We start from the raw sequence: 14,787 nt of genomic DNA on the forward strand, positions 1-14,787 counted from the left end.
TAGTACTTTTTCTTTCAGCTCAGTTGAGGTAGCAGTTTCTCTTAATTTTTATTATACCACCCATTAGCAAAACCTCATGCCTTTGGCCATGCATTGCCTGGAAGAAGCGGCAGACTCTCATAGTGCTTGCTTACAGAGATGAGAAGAAGGGATGATATGTAGATACTTTCCAGGGAAAAAAAAAGAGAAGGCTGTTCCCACACATGTAGTGATTCAGCTAGATTGTTTTTATGTACAGTATGATTAAAAAAAAGGAAAAAAACAATGGGAAGTGAGGCTGCTTCTCAAAATAGTCTTTCCAGTTGGCATTTGATGTTTTTGTTGGAAATGCTGTAAAAATAGAGAGCAAGACTAAGTATGCATAAAGCATGGGTTTAAAATCCAGTAGATGGGTTGCAGAGTTATACTTCAGATTGCTTATTGGTAGGACTAATTCAAGCACTGAGTTATAATTCAAGTTCAATAGGACTTTCTTTCCTCTTAAAAGACAAATTTCTGTAGGAAAAATTGTAGCACATCTGAGTGTATTTTAGGAAGACAAAGCACACATAATTGAAAAGAATGGCCCACATTGCTTCTTTCTCCTTGTGTTTTGATACATTTCTACCACACTTTGGCCGTTTCCATAAGGCAGTGCTATTTTAGTGCCTTTTATGATGCAGTTAAACCCGTAAGTGGAGGTTAAATCCAGAGCATAAATAAAACCCTGTGTTAATTTGGGAGGGGTTGGGGGGATGGCTGTTTCATGGGAGAAAGAGAGAGGGAGCTCCGCTGTCCATCATAAATTGTTGAAGGGAATGAACTAACTCCATTCAGAAAAGCATTTTCAAACTCAGGATCAGAGCGATTAGGTTAATCCTGAAAGGCATTAGTCCTGAAAACAGGATCTAGGTTCCTGAATCATTTAATGCATCTGTGAAAATTTTGTCCTCCCTGGATCCTGCAAGGCAATTCAGTGAATTACTGAGCAGATGATAAATGCTAATCAGAAGGGTCAAGCTGTTGTTGGGTGAATACTGAAAGCTACTCAGATGTTGCTTGGTGGCTGGAGGGGTGTCTTCTGGTTGTAGATACACCAGCTGAAGGTGTTTCTTCTACTTTTCTTCTCTTTTCACCCAATGCCATCCATGTGGAAGTGACGGCTGCTGCTGTCCTCGGGGGCTCCTTGTCGGGTGCCCGGCTACACTTAGGAGAAGTTGGCTGCTTTAGCTGAACTGATGAAGGTGGTGGGGTTTAACTTGGCTAACTTTGCCCTAGATGGATTAGGGAGGCCTGTGTAATCCTGTTATAACAGACCTGGTCGCTGGGAAGCCAGGGAGTGGTGACAAACACCTGGCTCTAATGGAGGGGGCAGAAATAAATCTCATTACCTAGCCCTCTGCAAAGTGTAATTCTCTGTTTGCATCTTGGGAAACGGTTTATACAGTAGGTATCCTGGGTTTTAGTGCTATTTAGTAATCATATGGCAGTGGAATACCTGTGTTTTTTCTGCATGTGTGTCTTTAGGTAAACTGTGGAAAGATGGTCTGTGAAGCTGGATTTCAAACGGGTGAACTAAACTGAGGAAAAATGTGTGACTTGTCAGGTTACTAATCAGGATGTTTTTTGGGATGTTTCATTTTAAAGCTCCCATAGGGCATATGCGGCTCAATATATGTGACCTATAATATATTCATATGGTTTAGTAACTAAGGATATAGAAGTAATGGTCAGAGTCTCTGAGGCTTTTGAAAATTGTTTGCTTTATTATGCACAATTTTAGTTTCTCATGAGGACTGATGTATCAGTCAATGTGAAACTTAACTGTCTGTTAAATCACCTGCAGATGCACTTAGGTGTGTTTTCAGTAGCTTAAACCAGCAAATACTAAAAGAATTTTTCTGCTCCAGAGGCCCAGGCGGTAAGTAGAGGACTTCAGCAGATGATTCAAATTGTTTGGTTTTGCTTGAGTTTGTAGGTGGGAAAACAATTTATGATCTTTACAGTGTCTGCTGTTGTTCCTGCTTCATTATTCGACACGTCTAGATGGTAGTAGTAGTCTAGAAATTATTTTATTAAGCTAGTGGGAGATTAATGTTAAAACAGAAAGTTAGTTTGGGAAGCTGTTGGATTCCCCATCTTGTAGAGTGTCAATGTTACTTTTAAAATAAATATTAAAAAAATTTGCATAATTCTGAAGGGGGAGAGAGAGAGGATTGGGCTCTCTGTGTCTTTCCTTTACCTTTGTTGCAATTTTGTTCAAAACCGCTTTAGGATCAAGTAGATTGCAGATGGGGGAGGGAAGAGCTTTGTTTAGTTCGTGGAACTTCCAAAGGACCAGAGTTAAGTTACTCTCTCTTCTCCTGTGCCATGCTAGCTTTCCTCTCGGGAGTGGAGGGATGGATGCAGTTAGGACTTCTAACTATTGATGCTTTCAAGATGCTAAAACACCTCGGATTCATCTTCTTTTGCTGTCTTCCTCAAAAACAACTGTAAACCTGAACATCTACAATATTTCTCATTGTTGCCTTTGGTTCCCCCCCCACCCCCCCGAGGAGATGCTAGGGGCATCTAAACACTGTCCTGTAGGAATTACTCATCCAAAGAAAATTCAGATACAGAAGGCTTATTTAGTGCTACAGGGGTACATTGCAAACATCCCATCCAAGTGTGGATACAAAATCAAAGTCTTAAATCACAAGTGATTCATGTTAAAGCATAGAGTTTGGGAAGGCAAAAGTCATTGCTTACTTCTGACCACCATCCGCAGAGGTTCTAAATAATTTAGATTTTCATGATTCTGAAAATGAAGCTTCCTGCAGAAAAACCTGCCAAAGAGCAAACTGTGGTGCACGAGCACTGTACGATTCTTTTGCATGTGGTTAATATCCATTGCTTTAAATTACCTTTAGTGATGTTTGCAAACAGCATTTCCTGTGCAAAGGAATATTTTTGCTCAAGGCAGAGGAAACTCTTTGGGATGGATGAGCAAGATTTTTAACCCACTCGTTTTTAACAGTTGGAACAGAAGCTGTGGGTAACACCCTGATGAGAGAAATTAGAATATGCATGCCTGCATAATTTCTCCTGTGAAATGAAGAGTGAAGAAGAGCCAGAGGAGAGTAGAAGTATAACACGATTCCAGAATGACAAAAGGAGGAAACTTTTCAATTAAAACATATTACTCTGGTTAGTAATACTGCTGTGTGGGCACACAAAGGCAACGCGTAACTGCTATCCTGTGATTAAACAAAACCAGTCAGAATTCTCTTCCCCTTGCTGGCTGCTCAGCTTAGCAGGACTGTGCCTCTGCTTCTCAGCTGCCAGGGGCAGGCAGGGGAGGTCCATGCAGGGCATGGTCCCATGCAGGGCAGCTGCTGGTGTGGCTGGCAAGCATTGGGCATCGGCTGTGTCGGGCTGGCTTCCTCCAGCTGCCAGAATCAGTGAGCACAGCGGGCCGGTCATTAAATCTGCGTCAGGATCCTAGTGCAAAAAGTAAAACTTGTTGTATCTCCAGTTAGGTTTCACAAAGCAACATGCCTCGCAGTATTGCTCTTGGTTCCAGTTCTAATGTACAGCAGTAGCGAGGCTGCTTATGTGTAAGGTGACTGAAGCATACGGTCAAGTGTGTGTGTTTGTCCGTGTATCTGTCTGTGTGCTGTGCATATAAAACAGAAATAATGCTTTGTTCATATGTGATTATTTTTTAATTGATTGCCAGAGGTGCATTAAGATTCATGCTCCAGAAAAACATCTGGGATAGATGTAAATGAGTTTGAAATCCTGAGTTGCACGTTTAGAGCCCACAAGTTGTGCTACAAAATAAAGTAAGGTCTGATCCAACTAAGACAGAGGTGTGATGTGCGGTGTTCTGTAGCACTTGCACCTGTGCAAAAGCTGCAGCTTTTCACCTGAACAGCTTGAGTCTAGCAGACTCGCATTCCTCTTGGTGCTATTCAGTGATGATACAGTGGGAAGTTTGCGATTACAACTTTTGCAGCCATAATTTATTTTTTAATGGTGCATCACTATCTCTGTCAGATGAACATAACAGGTGCTATAATCCACTAAATTTAGTGGCTTCTCTTCCCTGTAATTGTGTTCTGTCTGTGAAATTCTGATGTAATCAGCTTACCAGGCTTGAAAACAGGGTGTGATGTAGCTAGTACTTTGTTTTAGAACATACTCGGAGAAAGCGTAAGAGACTATTTAATTTTTCATTTCCCCACATGTTAAGATTTCCTGAAGCATGGGACAAAGACCCAGTTGTTTATTGCTGTTTACTGTAATAAAACCAGTAAACTAATACTCTTATGCATTGCAGAGACCTCTCTCCATCCATCCCGAGTAGGTCTTGGGTGTTGGTATGCTTCAGTATGACTATAAAGCCAAATGAAGTATCTCTCCATAATGAAATCAGGTTTATTACAGCATAATTTCCTTCTACAAACAAGTCTCTTTTTAAAGACTTTTATCTAAAATAACTGATGAATGTAATGGCATTAAATAATAAAATACTGTTATGATGCCAAAAATAACTTCTCAGTCTCTTTGATCTTCATTTTGGTTAAAGATATAAAATTCCACTAGAGACTCTTGTAAACAGACTCCATTAATCCAAACAAATTGTTTTGAAAAGCAGCGACTATAATAGATGTTGATTAAGACAGTGAATAACCTTGAGTTTTAATTTTCAATGCAGCTTGAGTTAACTCGGCATTAATTGGAGTCACACCTCTAAGTCATGTTGTACTGCTCTGAAATCTGCATGTGGCTGCTTCTGTTTGTCTTGGCTTTAATTAATCATTCCCTTATTCCTTGGCAGCAGTCATTGTTGGGCAGGGAAATAATGGGTCTAGGTGTAGTCTGGAGCCTTTATGGCTTCTGCCTGCCTTCTGCACACTGGCTCCGTGCAGCACAGGCGGTCCTAGCCGCATGCAGTCTTGCAGCAGGTGAAGCTGCAGATAGGTCTGTAATATTTCCAGCTGGTGTGGTGATGGGAACTTTCTCTAGTAATCTGTAAGCCTTTCTTTTATCATTGAAAAATTTCAAATTTATTTTTTTTCTACATCTGCATTTGTTCAGTAACATCCAGTGCATGTGTTATACATGTTTCCGTGTGTTTGCGTGCTGCTTAATATTTTGGTTTGCCGTAAAGCTTTCTATGACTACCTAAGACCAAGAAGGATCCCACTGAAAGAGATGTAGACATGTGTTTTCTATGTTTTTTTAAAAAAAGAAATACCTCTGATTTTGACAGTACATCATTATTTTATGAGCTTCTGAAGAGTACGCCAGTTGATATAATTATCTGGATTAAAAGTGTCGGTGGAGATAATAAAGAGAAGTGCCCTGAGAACTGCAGTGTCTGCATGGCTTGGCCCTTTGTGCACTTCAGGGACCTCATTTCTGATTGCCTTGTTCTTCCAAAGTTCCCTTACGGGGCAGGGGAACAATTAACTCCCGTAAAGCGGAAGCCCAGGAGCAGCTGGGCCCACTAATGACGGGCAGTATGGATTTGTGTTGTGCCATACGTGAATCTCTCCCCAGGGATAGTCTCTCGGTATTATCCCAGCACATCTTGTGCCATTAAGTGCCCTCAGATGATGTGGTGACACTCCTCATGGCGTGCACTCCATCTTCTATTACTAAAAACATTGCTCTGGGGCAAATCTTGTGCCTTGTGGGTGTAACCAGTCTGTTCCAGGTAGTCCAGAGGAGCAGAGGCAGAAGCAGGTCTGTGTTAACTTGATCAGTTCCCCCCTGTGTAGTCCACAAAGAAAGTGAAGAGCTTGCCAGACATGGTAGGAAGCCTTGGGCTGACTCCCAGGTCTTCCCGTAAGCTGGTTCACCAAATACAGTTGAAAAATAATTTGTATTTTCTGGAGTTTGATTATCGGGTTTTTTGCCTGTTTCCCTAGTTGCTCCTGGTTTTGAATGCTACCTTAATGATCAAGCACACGGAGACTAAACTAGCAGTTCGGTATGTGTGACTGGCAGTGGGGACGGAGAGTGAACTTGGTTGCTGGAGTGCTCAACTTGCCCTTTGTCACGCACTTCTCACGTGAATTCAATTCTTGCAACAGGAGGATAACTTTAAGAATGTTTAAGTGCCAGTATGTTGACTAACAGTGAAGAACAGGACAGGAGATGGCTGAAAAGCCAGAGGCAGAGAAGCCCGTGCCCGGGATGGCAGTGGTGGTTCGGAACGTGCATGTTAACCCCAGGTTGTAAGCTTCCAAGGAAAAGCAAGAAAGCAGCTGTAGGAGGAGGTACGAAATTCCTTAGCAGTGTCAAAATACATGCTGAAAACAGCATTTATCGGTATGACTATTGCAGCTGCGTTGCTCAGAACATCCTTGTGGTACCTGAGATGATGTGTGTGAGCGGGGCTCGGTGCTGGTGCCAGCGTGCCAGTAAGGCGGGGGAGAGGGGGGAGGTGGCACCTTGCATTTTTGCAGGAGATCTTTGCGGAGGGGTGGTTTTATTTTAGTTTTTAGTTGAAGTGTTTGTGAGTCTCCGTCTGTAGGTGTCAAATGAGGAGAAGCTTCTCCAAAGGTGGTTTTGGAACAGCTAAATTGGGTATCTGTCTGGATCTCCCTTTGGAGGAGCTCTGTCAGAGGAGTTTTTGCATTAGCTATAGAGAGCTGTGATGATGGCTACCACAGGTTGCTAGGCTTTTATAACTATTCCCCTTGCCGTGTGTGTGTGGGGGGAATTCCAGTAGATGCTCAGTGAAAAGTAATGTAAATATTTTATTCCTTCATCTTGGAGAGAAAGAAGCTTGTGTTGTTCATAATGCTGCAGTATTGAAGAACATAATGCCAATGCCAGATGGTTTGAGTTCTGTCCTTACCCTGACTCCGTTAAATACAACTTTCAGATATTTTAATCTGTTTTGTTGACACCTGTATACAACTTCCAGTTATTAACATTTGATTTATTTAAATGTGTGTACAGTAGGGAAGTATTAGATTCCACATCTCATCTGAGGGCTTGCTCTTAATGAATTGCTCTGTCCCGATGGTCCCTCAGAGCTTTAAGGAGAGATGCAGTTGTATGTGGTAACTAGAAACAATACATTTTAAAAAAATAGCTATTACTGTAATGGCCATTGCAGGAAACAAATGAAATTAATTTAGCTGCTCTGTGGCTGAAATGAAAGGGTTGCGTCTGTTTTTTTTCAAAAATGTTGTTAGTCAAGAGGGTGATGTGTTGTTGGTATTACAGAAGCGTAGAAATTTGTGGCGCTGTATGAAGACATTTTTATTTCATCTCTAATAATAGGCAGTTTAAACATGACTTACTGACTGTGAGAAGCACATGTAATACAGTAAACTGTCAAATATATGGGTTAACTGTCTGTCAATCACTTATTCTTCTGAGCCACCACTTCTGCACTTGTACTACATATTTTCTTGTTATGGGGAGCGGGTGCATTTGTAGTTTATTCATCTTCTCTAAGCAGTAAAAAGAAGCAGTTTTTCTAGCTCTAGTACTGGCACAATTACTATCAACTTTTTAAAAGCTTGGTACTGAACACAGACTGATGCCTGAAACTCCCTAGCTGGTGCCAAGGGGCTGACTAGGAAGCGTTGGCTGAAAACCTCCTGTTTAAATTTTTGGGAAGTGTGTACTCGGAGCTTACAGCTGCATTCCTAGCTGAAGACCGAACCGTTTCTGTGTTATGCTGGCATTAAAATACGGAGTGTGATTTTCCATGTGAATTGAGGCGCTTGGATTTAGATTTGCCTCCACACTTCTAGCAAATGCAGTGCAATATTGACCTATGGCTTAAGAAACTGATGTAGAACTAACCAGTACTAAGTGTTGTAAATCTGGTGGGCTTTTTTTCATTGCACGCTACTCTTCAACTGCCTCTTAACTAAATGGGTAACTAGGAGCTTGAAAAGCATGTTCGATTAGAGTAGTTGCTATTTCATTCTCCTGTGTTTTTTTTCCTGACTTTCTGTTATTTTTTTTTCTTTTTTTCTTTCTTAGTCTTCATGAAGAAATCATTGACTTTTATAAGTATATGTCTCCCAGACCTGAAGAAGAGAGAATGCGGATGGAAGTGGTGAACAGGATAGAAAATGTTATAAAAGAGCTGTGGCCTAATGCAGATGTGAGTAGGACGCTGTTCTATTTGTTAATATATAAAAACAACATTTTGTGCCTGTTTACTTTGTGAAGTATTCACCAATGAAAGTAATGTTTATTTTTCCGTATTAAAAAAAAAAAAAAAAACCACAAAAAAACCCACAACAGAACAAACCCAAAGGGATTTCTGGTCAAAAAGATCAACTTTTTCTATCACACATAGGAACAAAGACAAACTAGACCTACTGTAGTCAAACAAAGGGTATAAGATGTGAGAACATGTAGTTTCATTAATATTTATTTACTAAGATTATATGGGAACGTATCAGACATGCATGCATGCCTGATAAGTATCGTGTTAAAAAAAAGAATCTTCTGAAATTCAGATCTTCACTAGTAGCAGGGCTTCTAGCCCTAAGACCTGCAGTCTTGAATATGTCTGTTAAGGTGGAATGCCAGCAACGCCACGTTACATAGATCATGCTCTTCTTAATGGGTAGTTAAACTGACACATCTTACAAAATTAAAGGAGCTGGGTTTTTGTACACGAACAAGTCTATAAATCTGTGTATTGAGCTGAAAATCTGTAACGTCTCTTTCCACTGAAGATGGGGTTTTGCTAGTACTTCATTCCATTGAAATTGGTTTCTCCTATGCAGAGCTGTGCTTTTTTTAATAAGGGTTGCATTAAAGAGAAGCCAGGGAAGTTGCTTTTACAACTCCAGATGGTTTTACGGGGACTCGGTTGGATTTTTGGCTTAATTGAATATAGTTTAACTGTACCCCTCTGCTAACATGGTTAATAAGAGTGGAGATTTGTAGCTGTAGTCATCTATCTGTAGATAACAGTAGCTGAAAATAAAGACTTGTTAGCTGGAATAGTAAACCAAATTCAGCCAGCAGAATCTTTAATGCTCTTTGGTCCTGCCATAGTGGCAGACAGTGTTGACATGAGTGACTTAAACCCACTGTTCATTTTGGATCCTCTTAACCTGTTTTTTGGAATGTGTTTTTAGAAATTGGCAGAATGTGAATTCTGCGTTAGCTGTATCTATGTGGCGTGTGGTTTTGTGTGTGAAGTATACTCACATTTACAAGGTGGTTCTTGTGTTATGGGCATCGTATTAGTGATGTATAATATGGAAGGAGCGCTCTCCGCTCAGCGATAGCCACCTCTGCAGAGTTACAGGAGGTTGATAGAGTCAGTGCTACACGTGTCTGGTAACTTTCTCTGAGCAAAACCAATAAATTTTCCAAGAGACTTGAGCAAACCTCACAGGTGGTGGTGTACCGCTCTCCTCTCACCCAGTGAACAGTGTTGAAGACCATAGTCAGGAGCAGGAGGAGTGGGCTGCCGGTCTGACAGGCTAAATAGCAGAGGAAGCAGTGCAGGTATGAAACAGTGCGTGCTATGGTACACCCTGCCGAAGGCTTGTAGTAGGGGATTTCACCAAAATAACTGATGGCTTCAGCCTAGAGAAGCTGTCACTAAGGGGAAGGAAGTTACAAGCCCTACCACAAGTGACAGCTGACCACTGGGCTTAGCTGTAGCGTGACTGAGAGGAAGCACACATTGTGTAGTGTGTTCTACACTGAACTGAAGTTCGCTTTTCAGTTAGTACCATTTAAAACGGCCGTGGCCATCTTTGTTTGCTGTTCTTCAAAATATTAGAGACAAGAGCATGCCAGTTCCTTTTTTCTCAAGTCTGCTCTTCAGAGCCTAACTGCATTTTGTCTGCTGTCATTACATCAAGGAAGAATTCTCCTTTTTCTGGAGAGTAGAAGGGAACTGAACGATCGTTCAGTTCAGCACGCCAGGTTAGAATCTGGAAATTACTGTAATGTTATTTTTCTAATACTTTACAGATCTGTTGAGAACAGCTGCTGAACTCAACTGTGTTCAACTTTGACAGTCTTTTGTTGTAATTTTTCAGTCGTCTGAGTTAATCACTAACCTTTGGGAAATCTGTTGGTTTAGCTACTTGTAAGATGTAAGTTTTGAGTACACACTCCGAGAAGGTGGAGTGTTATCTGGTCCAATGTCCTCAGCTTTAGCTGTAGTGTAAAGCGATAAGTTAATGTTTAAGCTGTTCATTCTCAGTCATAGATGCAGCGAATCCAGCTAAAATAAACTTGTAAGTTAAACATACACATTTAGTTTGTAGTTTCTCACTAAACACGTAGGTAAGACATGCTCTATAAAAATCAGATACCAAGTAAAGGAAAATTAGGCTTCATGAATCTAAATGTATAGAGAGCATGTGGAATGTGTCTGTGCACATGCATTTTTTTTTTTTTCCTGTTCCACTTAGGAAAAGGCTGGAAAAGCAGATGGAGGATGGGGTAAAACTAGGTATCCTAAACTGTTACTTTATTTATAGAAGTTAGCAATTGTGTCATTTGCTCTCTTACTCAAGGGAATGTGCTTAGAAGGAAACATTCCTAGTAAGTGAGAACTGTTCTTGGCATCAGCAAGGCTCTGACCGTAAGAAAGGCTTTAATTACGCTGAAACTGAACAACCCAAAACATTACATGAAAGCATCTTAAGAAAAAGTTTTTTGACCAGTTGAATATGAAAATTTGCCTGTTGAACAAGTAAGTACTTACACAGTAGAATTTAGGATACAGTTGTCATAATGCCTTCAGCTTTCTGTCAAGAGTATTGCGTGGCGCCTCGTAGATCGGAAAAGAGGTAATGTATACTTCGCATGCTTCAGTTATGAAAATACTGTGATTGCAAATGGAAGTAGTAAGATTAACTCTATTTAATTTGACAAGCTTCAGAAAATTCTACTTAATGATGTAGAAGAAGGGGAAATTTAAATTGGCTACAGAGATTATTTTTTTTTTTTGGTTGGTTTGATGGAGGGATTTTGGTAGCGAGGACTTTCCAAGCTTTTGTGCGTTTCCAAGTTGTGCATAGCGAGGACATATTTGGACACATACCACAAGCAAAGCCCTTCAGGAACTTCGGAATTTAATATGAACAAGTTCACAGAAATGTAGGATAAATAGTAACAATAACATAAAGGAGTTGAAGGGGTCTGTTACAGTACTGTGAAGTCTTAAGTTATCTTATGAACGGAAATACATCTCTCTGTCCACATAGAACAAAAACGTAATCGGCAGTGTTGGCACAACACAGAAACTAATGCTCATGTCTCAAGTTGTAGTAGTGTCCCATATTTGGGATGCTTTAAATACGTACATGGCTACAGAGCTTCAACGGTTTAAATTCCGATCCAATAATAAATAAATCAAATAATAAATCAAAATCCTTTAAAACTTCTGATTTCCCCACTTCCTCTTCCATTATTCCAGATTTGATGAGAGAGAGATTGAAGTGTGGGTGTGGGTTTCTTTTATAATAATTCAGTGTTTCTTATACTCCAAATTATTGTACAACAGCAGATGTTGTCTCATTCCTTTTGATAAAGGTCATATATGTTGTATCAGTAAGTTTATGAGTGCTTACAGGGTTGTTTATTCAGTAAAGGCTCTCTTTGCCATTCAGCTGAACACAGTATTTTGTTTGATAATGTAAAAGCACATTTCGTTTTTCCGAATCCATCAGCAGTTGTCTTAACTGTGCAAAAGCACTTCTCAGATGTTTTTGATAGCCATATAAATCCTGATTTGATTGAACCCAAACAGTTTCACAGAGAATGCTTTTATTATTATTCTGGATTAGAAATAGTAATAATTATTACATTTCTAGTGTTGTGATGCCTTTATGCTTTTATCAAGATCTAGTACGATATTGATGCTAATTCTGTGGCATCTTTTGCAGTCTTTTCTAGTTTGAGAAGCTGTGAACTTTCAATATTAAATTTACTGCCAGCATGTGCTTTTTGGTGGGTGTGGGGTGAGGGGATAAAAAAATAATAATGAGGAAGCACTCATACTGCTTCTTAGTCTAGTGAAGTATCAAGACACTTACTTGCAAAACATCACCTTTTCCCATCTCTCCCTTTTTTCTTATCCCAAAGGGGTAACACATAAGAAGTGGGTCACTTGACGTACAGAAGGTGGCTATCAAGCTAGTGTATGAGACTTATTAAAGCAGAATATGCAAGTCTGTAAGGTGGCTCCAGAAAAGACATCAGAAGACTGACTGGTTGAAAATTAGTCCAAATGTGTAGATATTTTTACTTTGAAGTCTCACCACTCCCCTTTGAGACTTAGCACATGAGTCCGATCTCCCTGCGAGGCTTGGCTAAGTTAATGAGAATGTGGTTTCAGACAGCTTATGGTGGAAACCTGATTATTTAAACCTCCAGTGCTAGTAAAAATCCAGCATAATAAACTAAATATGTGGGATCTGAAACGTTTTTAGTATGTTGTTTAAGCAGAAGGAAACACAGTTGTGCTACTTGCTCTGTAATTCAGAAAAAAAAAATGGATGGTGATTTAATTTTTCTTTTAAAGTACGCAAAGCAACAGAAATCCACTGAACTGAAATGTGTTAACAGAAAGGAGTCCAATACTTTCTGTTCAGAATGTGCCTGTTAGCAATACCGAAATCTACCAATGGAGGGTAGCAATAACCAGCCTTTACAAGCAACTTTATGGAACTTGTTCGTCTTCCAAAGCCTGAAAATGTGTTTTCATGTATTGTGTTCTTGTGTTTCAGGTGCAGATATTTGGAAGTTTTAAAACTGGTTTATATTTACCTACAAGGTTAGTAATTTTTCAGTGTAAATTCAGTGCAAGAGAAAAGAGAGCCTGTTGAACCTGTACCCCTGTAGTGATTTATGTGATCTCTCAATAGCTGTGTTACTTGTGCGTATGCTTGGAGTGTTAAAAAAGTGTTAAGCTATTAGTACTCTGCAAAGTGTATGGAAATAGAGTAATTAGGACTTAGCTATAATACATATATGTATTTTGCATGTATTGGTAAAAGGTCTGAATTACCATGTTGTCAAAAAAAGGCTTGTTTTGTGATTTGCCTTCATTAAGTGACTGAACCAAAGAAAGAGGTTTGCCTTAGAAGAAAAGCTAAATTTTTTCTCCACAAATGATTAAATTGCAACATGTAATGTTACCTTGTTAATGATACTGTTGGCACTGAGAAGATTACATACAGAATTGTTTTTCTTTCAGTCTGCTTCTGTGAAATCTGTACAGTAGTCAACATCTGCCTTTTCCAGATTTATTACTAGTTGTCATAAAGAAAAGTAATTCATCGGTGACACTGGTATCCTCTGTGTAGAAACTGTGTTTTTGACAATCAAAGAGAAAGAGAATGAAGGGCTTGAATGGCTGCAGGTGATAAATGCATTTAAACAGCTAAAGTCTGAGGTTAACACTTGAATTGAGTTCCGTACATTGGGAACATGAGGAATTAGTACCTAGTACTGGCTGCAACTGATGGATACCCAACTCATCATTTAATCCGTTTTTCAAAAAGGAAGTATTAGGTGGATGCTTTAGTGTCTGCTTTAGTTTAAGGAGTTGCAGGTAGGCTGAAATACTGTGTTTCTGTTCAGAAAGTCTGAAGGTGTACAAATATACGTTGTTTTCACATTTGGCCTTGTTCTTGCCCTTTTTTCATTGATTTCAAATAGGCCTGCTTAAACTTGATTGTATGCTGGTAATTAATGCAAGAGAGATACTCTTATTCACATGACTGATGGCGATAGTTCTTTACTATATTTGCTTGATTGTTTTGAAATTGATGTAACAAAAATGCTTTGCAGTTATTTGTTTGGTTTCATATACTCTTTCCTCCGTATCTGTTTCAGCTGAGTTTCTGTTGGAGAACAAATGCAGATACTATAAACACAGTACATAAACCCACAGAAAACCTGCCTGTGGCAGTACTTGCCAAACTTTCAAAATAACCAGCATTTGTCTGTTGGTAATTAATTCAGTGTTGCCTTCTATCAGGGCTTCCCTTTGCCCTAGGTTTTCCCTACCTGTCACTAACTGCATAGTCACTGTAGATTTCAGGTTCTGGGATTCAGAAAGACTTACAGTGTGTTTTTAATTCTGTTACTCTGTTAGAATTTGCCTTATATCCTCTTACTTAAGCTGATACTGAAGGTTTGGGCACGTGGTTGTGTAGCTGCTGGATCTCTGTGTGGTTTTGCAGGCATCGTCCATTCTCAAGGTGACAACAGAGCTGCTTTTTTTCTCTCTTGGTGTGCATCATAAAAATGTCCCCCGTTGTTAACTGTCAGCATCAGTAACGGGTTTAACACTAATTAGTTTAGAAGAGAAGCGTCCAGAAGCATTTCCCACTCTCCAGGCGAGTTTTGAACATAATTTTCTGAAACTGGCCGAGTGCTGCCTGTCCTTGTCAGCTAGATGGTGTGCAGCTGATCGGCCGCTGAACTTGCCTGCTGCCAATGCTGCTTTTTTCATTAATGCAGATGCAGTTTCTTTGAGACTGTTAAAAAGCAGTGTTGTTTGTGAATCAGCAGACCTGTAGAATGTATTGGGAGGGAAGAAGCGTTCTTGATCTTTTTCGTGTTTCCTGTACACAGTTTTCCATATCGCTGAAGCAGCCTGCTAGTATAACCGTAGGGTTATACGCTCGCCTCCTTCATGTTCCCAGCCAAGCAGGGTTAATCAAAGAAGTTGAGGAGCAAAGACAAAAAAGCTTGGGATCTCGGGGTAACCTTCACTGGCTTCGGTTTGGATGTCAGTCATCTTTTGCATTTGAGTTTAGGCATTGAATTAGGGTGCCAGCTCCCTGTGGTAGA

General features: G+C 39.9%; 1 protein-coding gene across 1 annotated transcript in view; it reads left to right on the forward strand.

Annotated features, from left to right (window-relative positions):
* TENT4B (terminal nucleotidyltransferase 4B) overlaps positions 1-14,787 on the forward strand; it is a 44,427-nt gene that overhangs the window by 15,355 nt on the left and 14,285 nt on the right. The window contains exons 2-3 of the mRNA XM_080411223.1: positions 7,981-8,104; positions 12,714-12,760. Coding sequence (XP_080267349.1) covers positions 7,981-8,104; positions 12,714-12,760 — 171 coding nt within the window. The remainder of the gene's footprint in view (positions 1-7,980; positions 8,105-12,713; positions 12,761-14,787) is intronic.

The sequence above is a fragment of the Falco punctatus genome (assembly GCF_963210335.1).
Source record: "Falco punctatus genome assembly, chromosome: 14".
Classification (NCBI taxonomy): domain Eukaryota; kingdom Metazoa; phylum Chordata; class Aves; order Falconiformes; family Falconidae; genus Falco; species Falco punctatus.